This window comes from Heterodontus francisci, chromosome 9, assembly GCF_036365525.1.
Source record: "Heterodontus francisci isolate sHetFra1 chromosome 9, sHetFra1.hap1, whole genome shotgun sequence".
Taxonomy (NCBI): Eukaryota; Metazoa; Chordata; class Chondrichthyes; order Heterodontiformes; family Heterodontidae; genus Heterodontus; species Heterodontus francisci.
Genome location: NC_090379.1, coordinates 58,101,468 through 58,119,299, shown reverse-complemented (window position 1 = coordinate 58,119,299; position 17,832 = coordinate 58,101,468). Strand labels below are relative to the sequence as shown.

Sequence of the window (17,832 nt, the reverse complement as noted above, 5' to 3'; positions counted from 1 at the left end):
TATTATGCCTTCCTGTGCTACAGAATGGGATACTAATTTTTAAAAAATCCCGAAAAGAGGAAAAAGGTTTTGGGGACTACTTTGAATGAAAAGCTACTAATCTGTAAGAGAGCAGATTGAAGATGATCAATGAGCTTATTGTATCCTCTATCCATTTGCTTTCCTATCCTGTACAATCATTGAGCCAATCTTGGCTGCAGTAGGAGCTTTGCTGAGAGATGCTACTATTGCTGTCACAGATTCCTGCAGGTTCTCAGCTTCAGTGGTTACTGAAGTGACCACACAATCATGGTTGAATGTAGAGTATCAATATGATGCATGAGAATCCCACATGGATAGCATTCACCAAACTATGTAACATGTTTCAGAAATTCTTGGGCTAGAACTCCAGCACATCCAGCATTGGTGCAAAGAAATCATCTTTTTCTTGAAAAAAATGTTGGGCCCCTGAAGTCTGCATCTTTAAACTCCCCAGCAGAACTAGGGCATGAGCTGACCATCTTCCTTGTCAACTCATCTGTGCTCTGTGCATTTCACAACGTCCTCCTGCAACACTCCCCTCCCAATCTGATCCCCTGTAACACTTGGGTATTGGGGCTGATGAAGCATATTATAGCTGACACTGTTAAAATACTCTGAAGAACCAATCACTTGCTATTTTACTTCTTGGTTGATCAGCTTCTGCTTCACTCTTACTCAAAATATTGTGATGTCATTCTGTTTCTGAATCATTTATACAAGACGTTGCACTTTACGATTATGACATATACAGTACAATACCATAACCAGCTCTCACCTTTATATAACTTTATACTTTATCCTTTGCAGTGACAACCATTTTTAATATATTGTGTAATAGATTGGGATCTACACCTAAACAAAAGGATCCATCTAACTGACTCATTCTGTTTTCTATGGTATTTATCAACTATTTACCATATTTATTAATGATGGGATAAGAGTACAAAGATATTAATAGATTAAGTGAATAGGAAAAGCCGTGGCAAATGGATTTCAAAATAGGCAATTGCGAGGTATCCACTTTGGACCTAAAAGGGATAGATCAGAGTACTTTCGAAATGTATTCTGCAGAAGTCTCTGCACCTAAAAAGTCAACTTGATTGTTCTCTCCACAGTTGCTGAATGACCTGTTGTGTGTTTCCAGCATTTTCTGCTTTTGCTTCAGAGATACAGGTCACACATTGCAAACTATATAAGAGTAACAGTACATTAAGTAGGATACTCTAATATTATACTTCTAATTTGCAACATTATGCAAAACAAGATCTCAGAGCAATATTTCTGTTAGAGATTTTACTCATGTAAAATTAATTTAAAAATTTACATTGCAACAATCCATGTTACATACTTCAAGCTTCAGATAACTTAGAAAATAGGTTAATGAACATCTTAGTAGAAAAAGAAGTGTGCAAATAAAATTGTGATATACATGTCAAATGTTTTTATGACTTTCTAAAAGTACATTTTACAGTGAAGGTCTTGGCTTCAGAACGGAACGCTTTCAGTCTTTACACGGCACCTCAACACAACATAAGACAGTGGTTTGTCAGCAAAAAATCTAAAGTGGCACAACCTACAGAAGATAAGCGCAAATGACTCATCCCATCAGACAAGGTACATTATTTTAATTGCACTGAAGAGTAAGGGGGAGAAAATTAAATCAGAAATATCCAAATAAAGAAGATAATGTTCGAAGTTTTGTTCAAACAAAAACTGTAGTGTAACAAAATAGAGTGCCAGTAAACTTCTGTTTAAGACAAACACTTAAGTTTCTTTATGGTATAAAAATGCCCCTGGTGGTCTTTAAAAATCTTTGTAGCTGTTTCATTGGTTGCCTTTCAATCCACCATACCATTGTTGTGCGCTGATCTTAAGCACTCTTATTTTTTGTCTGTAATGATATTCCTTCAGGTAAGCTTTCAATGATGGTGGTATAGGAAGTGCACTAATGCCTTCGTAGGTTGTGTAGCTGCAAATTACAGCTCTGCAAAGACGCTGAAGCGAAAATGGAAAAGTCCTGTTTAGTGGAAGGGACAACAGTGGTTCAAAGAACATACAGGAGTTTGGGTCTCTGTAGTGTTCCAAAAGGCCAGTTACACTGGGTGCATGAAAAACACAGGGATCATGGGCATCAAAGCTGAAGTTATGATTCCACTGTTCAATTCTAGCGTGGAGAGAGCGGCTGTAACGCCTGAAACTGACAGAGAAGAGATAGTCCTCTTGAGCAGAGTCTCTGAGCAAATATGTACCTTCTGGTTTACCTTCTAACAGAGCCTCAGCTCCATATCTATCCATTACACCCCAGTAACATGGATTATTACTGATCCAAAATAGATCTGGGACCAAGCGGTAGATGTAGCCAAACTCAGTATGGTATTTATGGAAGGGTGTTGGCCAACTACAATTATTCTCAAAATCCAGTTTGGTATTATGATTTTCAGAATCTGTGAAAAGAGCCATCAGCTCCTCATCAGAGTCTGAATCATTCGAAGGAAACTCAGTACTATTATCACATGCTAATTCATTCATTCCAGGCTCCACTTCAGAGTCCTCTTTGTGCAAAGCATTTATCTGAGAAATCACTTCAAGTGAGCGAATTTGTGCATCTGGAGAGTCCACCTCTAGTTCAATGCTCATTCTGCATCCTTCTTCTTGTTCATCTTCATCAAATCCCACCTCTGAGCCTTCCCAAACACCACAGCTTTGAGTCAATGGAATTGTGTGCCAATTAATCAAGTGCCATTTTTGAGCCAGCTCAGATCCAATTGGAAATGGACAACTATCCACCAGCAGATTACTAATGTGGATTTTACTTTTTGAAATTAAAGCTGAGTTTTTATGGTTATGCACCTTAAGAGGGAAACACTGAGCGACTGCATCCTGAATTTTCTGCTTCAGTGATCGACCAGAGAGCTTGCGCGAACATGTATCTTCAAGATCTAGCTCAGGTCCAGGTGAGCTCAGTTTTCTCTCCCTCCTTGAAGCGGTTGACGATATCCCAGCAGTAGTTCCCACTTCTCCATCTGAAGCAGTCTCCATTTTGGAAGAACGTGAACGTTTCTTGCCACTCCAAGTATAACCGTCCCTACGATCAACACTTTTCCCTTGGTTGACCTTTGGCTTTACATCCAAGTTTTGAGCTGCTGCTCCTCCTTGCTGTGACATTCTTTTAACCAACTTTGAAACAGTTAAAAATGTAAATGCAAATCAGTTAATTCAGGATCTTTGTATCACTTTGTATAAATTAATAGCAAATACAAATTTATGGTTTTGCTGGTTTTCACTAGAGCTATTTCATCTGACTGCTGCACACGCAATTCCACCGTGCTTCTTCAAATGAATCTGCATTAAGAAGAAAGAATAATTAGTGCTTCACTCTTAACTAATGTTGTAGAGATATGAAGATAAATTGAATCGTTCTCATGTCAACTTGATTCAGTGGTAGCAATTTCACCTCTGGTCAGAAGCTTGCAAATTCCGGCAGCACATCCAGGATTTGAATATTCAAGTAACTTTACGAACTTACCCCTCCCTATCTCTGTAATCTCAAGCCCCAGAACCCTCTGAAAGCTTGGTGTTCCTCCATTTCTGGCATTCTGTGCATCCCTCACTCCCTTTGTCTCAAAATTAGTAGCTACGCCTTCAGCTGTCTAGGCCCTAAACAATGACATTTCCTCAATAATCCTTTCTAGTTCCAAGACTCTCCTTAAAAACAAGCTTTTAGTCACCCTTTGGCATCAACTTTTGTCTGATCATATATTTGTGAAATGCCGTGGAGCATTTTTCTATGTTAAGATGCTCTTGGTAGGAATATGGGATTAGTGTAGGATTAGTATAAAATGGGTGGATGATGGTCGGCACAGACTCGGTGGGCCGAAGGGCCTGTTTCAGTGCTGTATCTCTAATCTAATCTAATCTAATCTATATAAATGCAAGTTGCTGCTGTTCAGTACATAATCTAAGCTGACATTACATCCACCAAAGAACACTCATGACTCATCTGAAGGACTGCATGTTAAAGGATGCATTACTCCTCCGTACTGTACTGAAATATCAGCCTAGATTATGTATTCAAGCCTCTGGTGTGGGGCTTGAACCCATGATCTCTGACTAAGAGGCAACAGTGCTGCCACTGAATCAAGACTGACACTAAATAAATAAATTCAAAGTAGAAGGATGTCTTAACAAATATTATTTCAAGAAAACTAAAATAAATGAATGCACAGTAAAATAAAGTATCACAGCTTGAACCATATTCATGCTCATAATGCTCAAGGTAAGCATGATCTTAGCTATGCCTTTGTGAGCAGATGTCAGGCATTTGATCTCGAGTTGCTCATCAGCATCAGCAACAGAAAAAAAAGACAAAGATATTTAAGACAGTTGGTAGATTTTAGAATTGTAGAACTTGTCTGATTTCACTGGAATGAAAATTGGATGGATTCTGTAAGATAGCACAACCTACTCTGCTAGACTGCCACTCAAGTGAATACAAAAATTTACCCGGTAATCCATGCTTTCCATTAAAAAACAGCATCTGTATGTATTCATGGCCTGAATTAGTAACCCTGAAAAGATAAACTAAGTCATTTGTGACATCACCACATGGTTAATATCCTATTTCTCAAGCTTAAAAAAAATGAAACACAATGTGCTAAAATGTATTTCATGGACATTTCTACTAATAAGCTTGGGTGATTTTTGCAAGCTAACTTACTTAGCGATAAATTACGTGGAGAGATTGCAAGGTTAAGGTCAAGATATTAAGGGAAACAGATAGGGTTGATAGAGAGAAACTATTTCTACTAGTTGAGGTGGATAGGACTAGGGGGCATAGTCAAAAAAAGGAATGAAATTAAGGAACATCCTTCATGGTAGAAGTTTGGAACTCTCTTCCGCAAATGGCAATTGATGCTCGATCAATAGTTAAATTTAAAAGCAAGATTGACTGACACTTTTGGCTAACAAGAATCTAATGATATGGGGTAAATGCAAACATATGGAGTTAGATTGTAAATCAGCCATGACCTCATTGAATGGTGGAACATGTTTGAGAGCTAAATGGCCCACTCCTGTTCATATGTTCTATAAGTCACTATGCAGACCTCCACAAACCTCCTCTTCTACACAATGCATAATAGTTGAAACAAGTTGATTATTGACCATAAAATTTGGCCAATTAAATGGCCATTCTGTAGCTAGTGTTATTAGCAACAGATTGTGTATAATTATGACGAAATCAACAAAATGTCAATTTTAGAAAAAAAAATTGAAATTTTAAATAGGTGTAGCATGCCTGCTGCTCTGACCAGGTAAGATATGGGCAGGCTGAAAACACTGTAGCTGTATGTAGCATTCTCATCTACCTGCAGCTTCACCTTATGTTGCATGTGCTGATCCAAATATGCCAAACACGATAAGCTGAGTATTATGTTTGTCCGTTTTGACTGTTTTAAGACTTCGGGATTGAGCTTTATTTAAAAATAAAACACACCATCTGAAAGGATGATACAATGTGCCTTCTAATTTAAAAATCAATTAGATTATTAAAATAAGGGATGCTATAATCAGTCTTGTAAACCCCAGTCACAATATACTCATCGTTCATTGTTAATTTTATAACTGTCATGTGATTTTTATGCTGAATTTATGACTGTAATTGCATAAATGTGAGATGAAAATCCTCAGTTAGCAGTTAATGATACTCAAATTTGCACAGACTCAGCCAAGGGATACCCAACTATATATAAAACAAACACATAAAGTGCTGGAAATACTCAGCAGGTGTGGCAGCATTTGTGGAGAGAGAAGCAAAGTTAACGTTTCAGGTCTGTGACCTTTCATCAGAACTGGCAAAGATTAGAAAAGAATTAGGTTTTGAGCAAGTGCAGGGGAGGGGGGTGGGGGAGAGAACAAAGGGGAAGGTGTTTGATAGGGCAGGAGAGATTAAATATAGAATAAATATAGAAATAACTAAGTATGATCTGATAGCCATTACAGAGACATGGCTGCAGGATGACAGATTCGGACCTGATATTAAAGGGTACATGGCATTTAGGAAGGACTGGAAGCTAGGAAAAGGTGGAGGGGTAGCTCTATTAATTAATGATGGTATTGGCGCAATAGAGAGGGATGACCTAAACTCAGGAAACCAGGATGTAGGAGCAGTTTGGGTAGAGATGAGAAATCATAACGGCAAGAAGTCACTTGTGGGAATGGTGTACAGACCACCTAACATTAACCACACTGTAGGATGGGGCATAAAGGAAGAAATAATGGCAGCTTGTCAGAAAGGTACAGCGATAATTATGGGGGCTGTTAATCAACATATAGACCGGAAAAATCAGATGGGCAGAGGTAGACGAGATGAGGAGTACATAGAATGTTTTCAGGATAATTTTTTGGAACAGTATGTTCTGGAGCCAACCAGAGACAGGTGATACTAGACCTGGTATTATGCAACAAGATAGGATTAATTAATTACCTCATAGTTAAGGTGCCCCTAGGTAGCAGCGATCATAATATGATTGAATTTTACATTCAGTTTGAGGGAGAGAAGAGTGGGTACAAGACTAGTATTTTAAACATAAAAAGGCCAATTATGAGGTCATGAAAGCAGAGCTAGCTAAAGTGAACTGGCAAATTAGGTTAAGGGATAGGTCAATAGAGATGCAGACATTTAAGGAGCTATTTCAGAATACACAGAATAGACAGATTTCAACGAAAAAGAAAAATTCCAAGGGTGGGACCCGCCATCCATGGTTAACTAAAACAGTTAAAGATAATATCAAATATAAAGAAAAAGCATAAAGTTTGCAAAGATGGGAGGCAGGACAGAAGATTGGACAGAATATAAAAAACAGCAAAGAATAACTAAAAGATTGATAAGGAAGGTAACATTAGAGTACGAGAGAAAACTAGCCAGAAATATAAAGACAGATAGTAAGAGTTTCTATAAATATTTTTAAAAAAGTTAACAAAGTGAGCGTTGGTCCTACAGAAAGTGAGTCTGGGGAATTAATAATGGATAATAAGGAGATGGCAGATGAATTGAACAGGTATTTTGCATCGGTCTTCACCATTGAGTTTACAAGTTACATCCCAGTATTAGCTCTAAGTTGGGAAATGGAAGGGAAGGAGGAACTCAAGAAATTTACAATCATGAGGGAAGTGGTACTGAACAAATTGTTGGAGCTGCGGGCTGACAAGTCTCCGGATCCTGATGGACTTCATCCTAGGGTGTTAAAAGAAGTGGCTAGAGAGATAGTTGATGGGTTGGTTTTAATTTTCCAAAATCCCCTTGATTCGGGGAAGGTTCCATTTGATTCGAAATTAGCGAATGCAACTCCTTTATTCAAAAAGGGAGGGAGACAGAAAGCAGGAAACTACAGGCTAGTTAGCTTAACATATGTCTTAGGGAAAATGTTAGAAGCTATTATTAAAGACGTTATAGCAGGACATTTAGAAAAATTCAAGGTAATCAGGCAGAGTCAACATGGTTTTGTGAAAGAGAAATCATGTTTAACCAATTTATTGGAGTTCTTTGAGGGAGTTACATGTGATGTGGATAAAGGGGATGTATTGTTCTTAGATTTCCAGAAGGCATTTGATAAGGTGCCACATCAAAGGTTATTACAGAAAAAAGCTCTGGTGTAGGGTGTAACATATTGGCATGGATAGAAGATTGGCTGGCTAACAGGTAACAGAGAGTAGGCATAAATGGGTCATTTTCTGGTTGGCAAGATGTAACGAGTGGTGTGCAACAGGGAGCTGTGCTGGGGCCTCAACTTTTTACAATTTATATAAATAACTTGGATGAAGGGACCGAAGGTATGGTTGCTAAATTTGCTGAGGACACAAAGATAGGTAGGAAAGTAAAATAAAAACAAGAAATGCTAGAAATACTCAGAAGGTCTGGCAGCATCTGTGGAGCGAGAAGCAGGTCAGTGACCCTTAACTTGAACTATACATAGTTCAGTACTGGAGGCATTCTGCATCAGCTCAAGTAGGATTGATTGACGAGATGCCAGAAACTAGCAACCATTACACATCACGAGTGTGTAAATTCAACTTCCTTTTAGCTTAAATTTATATCTGATAAAGAAGTCTGTTTTGCTAGAGTAGTCAATGGGGGCATGACCTTTGGGGTACAGTAGTGTTCTCCCTTTACCAGCTACAGGAGAAATGCTGCGAACAGCGGATGCCCCTCTATGTTGCCTTCATAGATCTCACCAAAGCCTTTGACCTCGTCAGCAGACGTGGTCTCTTCAGACTACTAGCAAAGACCGGATGTCCACCAAAGCTACTAAGCATCATCATCTCGTTCCATGACAACATGAAAGGCACAATTCAGCATAACAGTGCATCATCAGACTCCTTTCCCATCCTGAGTGGTGTGAAACAGGGCTGTGTTCTCGCACCCGCACTGTTTGGGATCTTCTGCTCACTGTTGCTCTCACATGCACTTAAGTCTTCAGAAGAAGGAATTTTCCTCCACACAAGATCAGATGGCAGGTTGTTCAACCTTGCCCATCTTAGAACGAAGACCAAAGTACAGAAAGTCCTCATCAGGGAACTCCTCTTTGCTGACGATGCTGCATTAACATCGCACACGGAAGAGTCTCTGCAGAGACTCATCGACAGGCTTGTGGCTGCCTGCAACGAATTTGGCCTAACCATCAGTTTCAAGAAAATGAACATCATGGGACTGAACCTCAGATATGCTCCATCCATCAATATCGGCGACCACAATCTGGAAGTGGTTCAAAAGTTCACCTACCTAGGCTCAACCATTACCAGCAACTTGTCTCTCGATGCAGAAATCAACAAGGGCATGGGAAAGGCGTCTGGTGCTATGTCCAAACTGGCCAAGAGGGTGCGGGAAAATGGCGCACTGACACGGAACACAAAAGTCCGAGTGTTCCGTGCCTGTGTCCTCAGTACCTTGCTCTATGGCAGCAAGGCCTGGACAACTTATGTCAGCCAAGTGCGACGTCTCAACAAATTCCATCTTCGCTATCTCCAGAGAATCCTTGGCATCAGGTGGCAGGACCGTATCTCCAACACAAAGTCCTCGAGGCAGCCAACATCCCCAGCATGTATGCCCTACTGAGCCAGCGGTGCATGAGATGGCTTGGCCATGTGAGCCGCATAGAAGATGGCAGGATCCCCAAGGACGTATTATACAGCGAGCTCGTCACTGGCATCAGACCCACCGGCTGTCCATGTCTCCGCTTTAAAGACGTCTGCAACATGATGTCTTGTGACATTGACCACAAGTCGTGGGAGCCAGTTGTCAGTGATCGCCAGAGCTGGTGGACAGCTATAAAGGCAGGGCTGAAAAGAGGCGAGTCGAAGAGACTTAGCAGTTGGCAGGAAAAGAGACAGCAGTGTGAGGAGAGAGCCAACTGTGGAACAGCCCCGACAACCAACTTTACCTGCAGCGCCTGTGGAAGAGTCTGTCACTCTAGAATTGGCCATTATAGCCACTCCAGGCACTGTTCCACAAACCACTGACCACCTATAGGCGCTTGCCCATTGTCTCTCGAGACAAGGAGGCCAAAAAGAAAGGAAGCATAGCCAAAAACTTTTAAGCAATTCCAGAGACATCTGGATTATGGGTTAGGAGAACTGTAGACTTTTCTAGAAGGATGACTAAGATAGACAATTACATTCATCTTGGAAGCTGAGAAAGGCATGATGCATTTTGTACGATACTTAAACCCCAATTTCCTGGAGAGAAAAGTAAAGTGGGTGATGTTACACAAAACAATCTCACAAAGTAAATGAGTTGAGAGAGAAAGGAGGCAGTGGCATAGTGGTATTGTCACTGGACTAGTAACTCAGAGCCCCAGTGGTGGCAGCACATGGTATATAGTCGGGAGGGAGTTGCCCTGGGAATCCTCAATATTGGCTTCGGACCCCATGAAGTCTCATGGCATAGGAAACCTCCTGCTGATTACCACCTACCGCACCCCCCACCCCCTCGGCTGATGAATCAGTGGTTCTTAATGTTAAACACCAATTGGAAGAAGCACTGAGGGTGTCAAGGGCACAAAATGTACTCTGGGTGGGGGACTTCAATGTCCATCACCAAGAGTGGTTTGGTGGTAGCACCACTACTGACCAAGCTGGCCGAGTCCTAAAGGACATAGCTGCTAGACTGGGTCAGCAGAAGGTGGTGAGGGAACCAACAAGAAGGAAAAATCTACTTGACCTCATCCTCACCAATCTGCCTGTCGCAGATGCATCTGTCCGTAATAGTATTGGGAGGAGTGACCACCGCACAGTCCTTGTGGAGACGAAGTACCGTCTTCACACTGAGGGTACCTACCATCGCGCTACACGGGATAGATTCCGAACAGATCTAGCAACTCAAAACTGGACATCCATGAGGCGCTGTGGGCCATCAGCAGCAGCAGAATTGTATTCAATCACAATTTGTATCTTCATGGCCCGACATATCCCCCATTCTACCATTACCATCAAGCCGGGGGACCAACCCTGGTTCAATGAAGAGTGGAGGGCATGCCATGACCAGTACCGGGCATACCTAAAAATGAGGTGTCAGCCTGGTGAAGCTACAACACAGTAGCTTGTGGCAAACAGCGGAAGCAGCATGCAATTGACAGGGCTAAGCGATCCCACAACCAATGGATCGGATCTAAGCGCTGCAGTCCAGCCACATCCAGTCGTGAATGGTGGTGGACAATTAAACAACTGACAGGAAGAGGCGGCTCCACAAACATCTACATCCTCAACAATGGGGGAGCCCAGCACATCAATACAAAAGACAAGGCTGAAGCATTTGCATCCATCTTCAGCTAGAAGTGCTGAGAGGATGATTCATCTCAGCCTCCCCGAGGTCCCCAGCATCACAGATGCCAGTCTTCAGCCAATCCGATATCAAGAAACAGCTGAAAGCACAGCAAAGGCTATGGGCCCTGAAAATAGTCCGGCAATAGTACTGAATACATGCTCCAGAACTTGCCACGCCCCTAGCCAAGCTGTTCCAGTACAGTTACAACACTGGCATTCACCCAGCAATGTGGAAAATTGCCCAGGTATGTCCTGTGCACAAAAAGCAGGACAAATCCAACCTGGCCAATTACCGCCCTATCAGTCTACTCCAGATCAGCAAAGTGATGGAAGGCGTTGTCGACAGTGCTATCAAGCGACACCTGCTCAGCAATAACCTGCTCACTGGTGCTCAGTTTGGGTTCTGCCAGGGCCACTCAGCTCCTGACTTCATTACAGCCATGGTCCAAACATGGACAAAAGAGCTGAACTCCAGAGGTGAGGTGACAGTGACCTTGACATCAAGGCAGCATTTGACCGAGTATGGCATTAAGGAGCCCTAGCAAAACTGGAGTCAATGGGAATCAAGGAGAAAACTCTCCACTGGTTGGAGTCACTGCAAGAGTTCCTCAGGGTAGTGTCCTAGGCCCAATCATCTTCAGCTACTTCATCAATGACCTTCCCTTCATCATAAGGTCAGAAGTGACTGCACAATGTTCAGCACCATTCGCGACGACTCAGATACTGAAGCAACCCGTGTCCATATGCAGCAAGACCTGGACAACATCCAGGCTTGGGCCGATAAGTGGCAAGTAACATTCGCACCACACAAATGCCAGGCAATGACCATCTCAAAGAAGCCAGAATCTAATCATTTCCCCATGGCATTCAATGGCATTACCATCGCTGAATACCCCACTATCAACATCCTGGGGGTTACCATTGAGCAGAAACTGAACTGGACCAGCCACATAAATGCTATGGCCACAACAGCAGGTTAGAGGCTGGGAATACTGCAGTGAGTAACTCACCTCCTGAATCTCCAATACCTGTCCACCATCGACAAGGCACAAGTCAGGGGTGTGATGGAATACCTTCCACTTGCCTGGATGGGTGCAGCTCCAGCAACACTCAAGAAGCTCAACAACATCATGGACAAAGCAGCCCACTTGATTGGAACCCCATCCACCAACTTCAACGTTCACTCCCTCCACCATTAATGCACTGTGGCAGCAGTGTGTACCATTTACGAGATGTACTGCAGCAACTCACCAAGGATTCTTCAACAGCATCTTCCAAACCTGCCACCTCTACCACCTAGAAGGACAAGGGCAGCAGATGCATGAGAATACCACCACCTGCAAGTTCCCCTCCAAGCCACACACCATCCTGACTTAAAACTATATTGCCATTCCTTCACCGTTGCTGGATCAAAATCCTGGAACTCCCTTCCCAACAGCACTGTTGGTATACCAACACCCCAAGGACTGCAGCAGTTCAAGAAGGCAGCTCATTCACAAACTTCTCAAGGGCAATTAGGGATGGGCAATAAATGCTGACCTGCTGAGTATTTCCATCACTTTCTGTTCTCATTTCAGAGTTCCGGCATCTGGATTATTTTGCTCTTATCGAGGTGGTGAAGTCTGGCAATTGGGCATTCAACATGCTTTCATATTTACAGTGGCAGGGCAGGCATCAAGACAGCAGCATCCATTTATGCCTATAACTTTAGGAGACAATGGTTCCACGTAATTCTCTCTCCACATCTGACCCAACATCTGAGTCACTCAGATCCAAAATAAAATTACCACAGTTTTACTCCTCATTCATGGATGAATTATTACTGCATATTTTAAATACTTTAGAAAATTGGCAGTTCCTTCAGATATTTTGTTCTTGAATTTCCTACTCAGTATTTATACATTTATAACATACTTTATAGTTCTGACTTCAAAGACGACTTGTAAAATCACATCAGTACCTGATTATCTTTTAATCACAAAATCAAAAGCTAAGTGACTACTACTGCACGATTTATGGTTGGTAGTTAGGGAATGCGTGTTGTGGGGGTGGAGGGGAAAGGCAGTAGTTAGGGTTTAAGGAACTAAAGTTGGGAGTGGTAGGGTCCAAGGGACTAGTATTGTGGGAGGGGGGCGGAGGAAGGTATTATTTAAGCAACTAGTGTGGGGTGTGATGCTGGTGGCAGTATTTAGCAGATGAGGTTGGTAGTGCCAATTTGGGGGTGGGGGTGATTTGGGTGGGCGGGGATGATTGGGGGAGGTCAGGGTGGGGGCATGGGCAATTTGGGGGTGTGGGCAAGCAGGCAGGGATGATTTTGCTGGGGGCTGGGGAGGATAAGTGGGCAGGGACAATTTTGGGGTAGGGTTGCTGGGACAGGATATGGGGGGTGGTGGACTAACTTTGGAGACGGGTGGATGGGGAGAGGGACCAATTTTGAAAATGGGTGGTGGGGATGGATTTAGGCGATGGGTGGGTGGGGTGCATATTGGGTTTTGATGTGCGGGGTTTGGCTGTTGGGCAGAGGGTGTGCGGACTACATGGGTGTTGGTCTTAGGAATGGGGCGTGGGGGTGGGTGGTGAGGGGGTGGAGGATGTGTCTCCAGGGTGGGGGGATAGGTCTCCAGAGTGAAAGGGGGGCTTGGGTCTCCGGGGGGGGGGGGGAGAGGAGGATGGTCTCCGGGGTGCAGGATGGGGGGGGGTTGGGTTTCCGGGGTGGGACTCCGGGTTTGGGGGGGGGGGGCCGTGGGTGGGTCTATGGGGTGGGAGAGGGGTGGGTGGGTTAGTCAGTCTCCGGGGTGGGAGTGGGGGTGGATGGGAGAGGGGGTGGATGGGTCTCCGGGGTGAGAGAGGGGGTGGATGGGTCTCCGGGGTGAGAGAGGGGGTGGATGGGTCTCCGGGGTGAGAGAGGGGGTGGATGGGTCTCCGGGGTGAGAGAGGGGGTGAATGGGTCTCCGGGGTGGGAGAGGGGGTGGATGGGTCTCCGGGGTGGGAGAGGGGGTGGATGGGTCTCCGGGGTGGGAGAGGGGGTGGATGGGTCAGTCTCTGGGGTGGGAGTTGTTGGGGGACACTGTCCGTGTAGGTATCCAGGGTGGTGTCAAGGATGATGGGGGGGTGGTTGTCCGGGATGATGCGGGGGGGGGGGGGGGGGAGATAGTGGTTGTCCGGGATGATGAGGTGGGGGGGGGGGTGTCCGGTGTGATGTGGGGGGGGGGTGGTGTCCGGGATAATGGGGTGGGTTTCCGGTGTGATTGGGGGGCGGGTGTCCGGGATGATGGTGGGCGGGGGGGGGGGGGGGTAGGTGTCCGGTGTGATGGGGGGGGGGGGGCGGGGGAAGAGGGGCGGGTGTCCGGGGTGTGGGGGGTGGGAAGGTGGATGTCCGGGATGATGGCGGGTGACAGATGTCGGAGGGTGGGGGAATTAAGAGATGTGTGGATTTCTCCGGTCTGCATTCAGCTGACATCTGCGCAGTTACCTCTGCGTTGCCTGCACAACCCACCATGAACACTGGACACATGCGACCAGAAACGACAAAATGCATGGAGCAGAGTTTGGTGTTGAAGCCTTGCCCGTTGTGGAATGCCCGGGAACCAGCGGCTCGTGAGCCTCACAGCAGTTTGAATGACAATGGACGGTAACAACTTACACTCAGTGACGTATAAACTGCCCGAAGCAATCCACAAGACAGCGGCTGCGCGTAAATCGCCCACACCTCGACCTCACTGACCCGGATACACATCTTCTGCCGCCGGACATGACATCAGGACTGACCCATGTCACAAACATTAATGTTACAGAAAAGAAAAACTTTTTAGCAGCAGGATTTCTTTTTAAAAAAAGTAACGAAACACAAGTTTAACAATCGTCATTAATTGTGTTTTAGATTTTTTCTTCATTTTCATCTGGTGTTGTTTGTGACGTGTAGGAGGAGGCGGTTGGCGGGAAACGCGAATTTGCTGCTCAGCCGCGGGAGAAGGAGGAGGAAGAGAGTCTGTTGTGCCGCTACCCGATCCCTGCTGCTCCTTCATATAGTGAGTATGTAGGCCGTCAGGGAGTTTGCTCTGCATTCGGTTTAGTCTCCTGTGCTTTGTTTGTATATTGGGGAAAGGCCGCATTCGGACTGGTCCACACTGTAGCGCTCAGTTTTCTTTTTCCTCCTTATTGACATTGTGGGGATTTGGGCCTCTCAACAGTCCCCTCCTCCCCCTTTTGATTATAATTTTTTTGATCTGAGTCGCTCAAAATTGCAGTTTCACTTTGGTTAACGAGGTATTAGAATCGTCTCTCTCCTTTCGGGTTCTAACTGTCACTCGTAATACTTCACTAATGTTTGCAACTCTATGAAGTACGAGAATGGGTGCACTTTGTGGTCCAGTTACGCTGAAGTTTCTATGGATGCAATGTAGCAAGTCGAATCTTAATTTGTCGGAATGAACACTACAGGTTGACGTAACCTATAATTTTAGTAGAACCCTTCACTTTTACTTTTAGAAGTGGGGAAGCTTGAGCCACAAAGCGATTTAATTATGAAGATGAGAATTTTAAATGTGAGGCATTCAGAGACCAGCAGTCACTAAGTCAGTAAGGATAGAGGCGAGTAAGGCTCAGTGTGGGAATGGGATACAGACGGTTGAGCTTTGCATGACCTGATTATAGGGTCAGAAGTTCAGCTCCGGGTTGAATCAGATGCTGAGAGTGCGAGCAATCTGACCCAACCTGAGACAGCGGCTGACATGAGCCCAAAGTTTGTGTTGGGGGTGACAAAGAGGAGGGGGTTAATGATTTATCATTGTGGTGGGGTAAACCCTAGAAGCAATGATGCATGGGTAGAAGGAAAGGTTTGTAAAAGGCTAGTAAAGGTTGGGCAGGTAATTGTGGTATGTGGTGAGAACAATGCCATAGGCTGTAGTAGAGAAGAGAGATAGGAGAATTATGGTGTGGTCGACTATATTAAAGGCTGGAGATAGTCTGAAAAAGAATAACTCACCATAGTTACAGAGAATGTCATTTGTGACTTTGTTTAGGGCTATTTCAGTGCTGTTGGAGTGGAACTTGATTGTAGGGATTCTGTCAACGTTGCAGGTGACATGAACGTAGATCTGTGAGGCAACAAGTTCTGGGAGGTTGGATGTGGTGGTTTTCAAGGGTAGAGGTGTTGTGGGAGGGTACCTCAAAAGAAAGCAAGACTTGCATTTATATAGTGTTTATGACCTCAGGACTTCCCACAGCACTTCACAGCCAACGCACTACTTTTTTATTTGAAATGTAGTTACTATTGTAATGTAGGAAGTGCGGCAGCCAGTTTGCACACAGCAAGGTTCCACAAACATCAATATGATAATGACCAGATAATCTGTTTCAGAGCTGTTGGTTGAGGGATAAATATTGGCCAGGGCACTGGGGGAGCATTTCTCTGTGCTTCTTAGAATAGTGTCATGAGATCTTTTACATCCTCCTGAGTGGCCAGATAATCTTTGATTTAACATCCCATCTGAATGACATGCCTCTGATGGTGCTCCACTCCCTCACTACTGCACTGGATTGTCAGCATTGATTTTGTGCTCAAGTCTATGGAGTGGGGCTTGAACCCATGACCTTCTAGCTTAGTAGCACTGGTGCTGCCGACTGAGTTATGGCTGACACTGACTAAACCCTACAATTGTCAGCTAGCATGGGGACTAAAAGAGAGATTGGGTAAGCTTAGCAGGTCAGGCAGCATCTATGGAAAGAAACAGTTTTTTTTATTATTTGTTCTTGGGATGTGAACATTGCTGGCAATGCCAGTATTTATTGCCCATCCCTAATTACCCTTAAGGTGGTGGTGAGCCACCTTCTTGAACCACTGCAATCCACATGGTTTAGATACATCCATAGTGCTATTAGGGAGGGAGTTCCAGGATTTTGAACCAGTGACAGTGAAGGAACAGTGACATAATTCCGTCAGGCTGACTTGGAGAGGAACTTGCAGTGGTGGTGGTGTTCCCATGCACCTGCTGCCCTTGTTCTTCTAGGTGGTGGAGGTTTCGGGTTTGGAAGGTGCTGTCGAAGGAGTTGCTGCAGTGCATCTTGTAGATGGTATGCATTGCTGCCACTGTGTGCTGGTGGTGGAGGGAGTGATTTTTTTAAGGTGGTGAATGGGGCGCAGCCAGTCAAGCGGGCTGTTTTGGCTTGAATGCTGTCGAGCTTCTTGAGTTTTGTTGGAGCTGCACTCAACCAAGCAAGTATGCCATCACATTCCTGACTTGTGCCTCGTAGATGGTGGACAGGCTTTGTGAAGTCAGGAGATGAGTTACTCCCTGCAGAGTTCCCATGCTCTGACCTGCTCTTGTAGCCGCTGTCATTATGTAGCTAATCCAGTTAAGTTTCTGGTCAATGGTGACCCCCAGGATGTTAATAGTGGGGGTCCAGTGATAGTAATGCTGTTGAATGTCAAGGAGGGATGGTTAGATTCTCTGTTGGAGATGGTCATTGCCTGACAATTGTGTGGCATGAATGTTATTTGCCACTTATCAGCCCAAGCCTTAATTTTGTCCAGGTTTTACTGCATGCGGGCAGAGACTGCTTCAGTATTTAAGGAGTTGCAAAACGGTAATGAGCACTGTATTATCAGCAAACATCCCCACATCTGACAATGATCATAGATCATTGATGAAGCAGCTGAAGATGGTTGGGCCTAGGATACGACCCTGAGGGGCTTCTGCAGTTATATCTGGGGGCTGAGATGATTGACCTCCAACAACCACAACCATCTTCCTTTGCACTAGGTATGACTCCAACCAATGGAGAGTTTTCCTCTGAATCCCATTGACTCCAATTTTGCTAAGGCTCCTTTGTGCTACACTTGGTCAAATGCCGCTTGATGTCAAGGGCAGTCACTCTGACCTCACCTCTGAAATTCAGCTCTTTTGTCCATGTTTGAACTGAGGCTGTGTTGAGGTCTGGAGCTGAGTGGTCTTGGTGGAACCCAAACTGAGCATCACTGAGCAGGTTGTTGCT

The 17,832-nt window shown here is 44.4% G+C and overlaps 2 protein-coding genes across 6 annotated transcripts in view; one reads left to right on the top strand and one right to left on the bottom strand.

The window, feature by feature from the left end:
* Positions 1-1,366: 1,366 nt before the first annotated feature.
* Positions 1,367-14,555, bottom strand: LOC137373797 (suppressor of cytokine signaling 4-like). 4 transcript variants are annotated; one of them, XM_068039177.1, is made up of 2 exons: positions 14,483-14,555; positions 1,367-3,363 (listed from the first exon to the last, which is right to left on the bottom strand). In XM_068039177.1, the coding sequence occupies exon 2, from the start codon at positions 3,184-3,186 to the stop codon at positions 1,846-1,848; it is 1,341 nt and encodes a 446-aa protein (XP_067895278.1). In that variant the 5' UTR covers positions 3,187-3,363; positions 14,483-14,555; the 3' UTR covers positions 1,367-1,845. The 4 variants fall into 4 exon arrangements, with proteins under 4 accessions (XP_067895278.1, XP_067895280.1, XP_067895279.1 ...); XM_068039179.1 differs by lacking the exon at positions 14,483-14,555 and adding an exon at positions 14,312-14,474; XM_068039178.1 differs by lacking the exon at positions 14,483-14,555 and adding an exon at positions 14,336-14,474.
* Positions 14,530-17,832, top strand: part of wdhd1 (WD repeat and HMG-box DNA binding protein 1) — a 112,045-nt gene continuing 108,742 nt past the window's right edge. Inside the window, exons 1-2 of one of the 2 annotated variants that reach the window (XM_068039175.1) lie at positions 14,530-14,675; positions 14,762-14,867. The gene's annotated coding sequence lies outside the window, so the exon portion shown is untranslated. Of the gene's footprint in view, positions 14,868-17,832 lie in introns of both variants that reach the window. The other variant, XM_068039176.1, reaches the window with a different exon arrangement.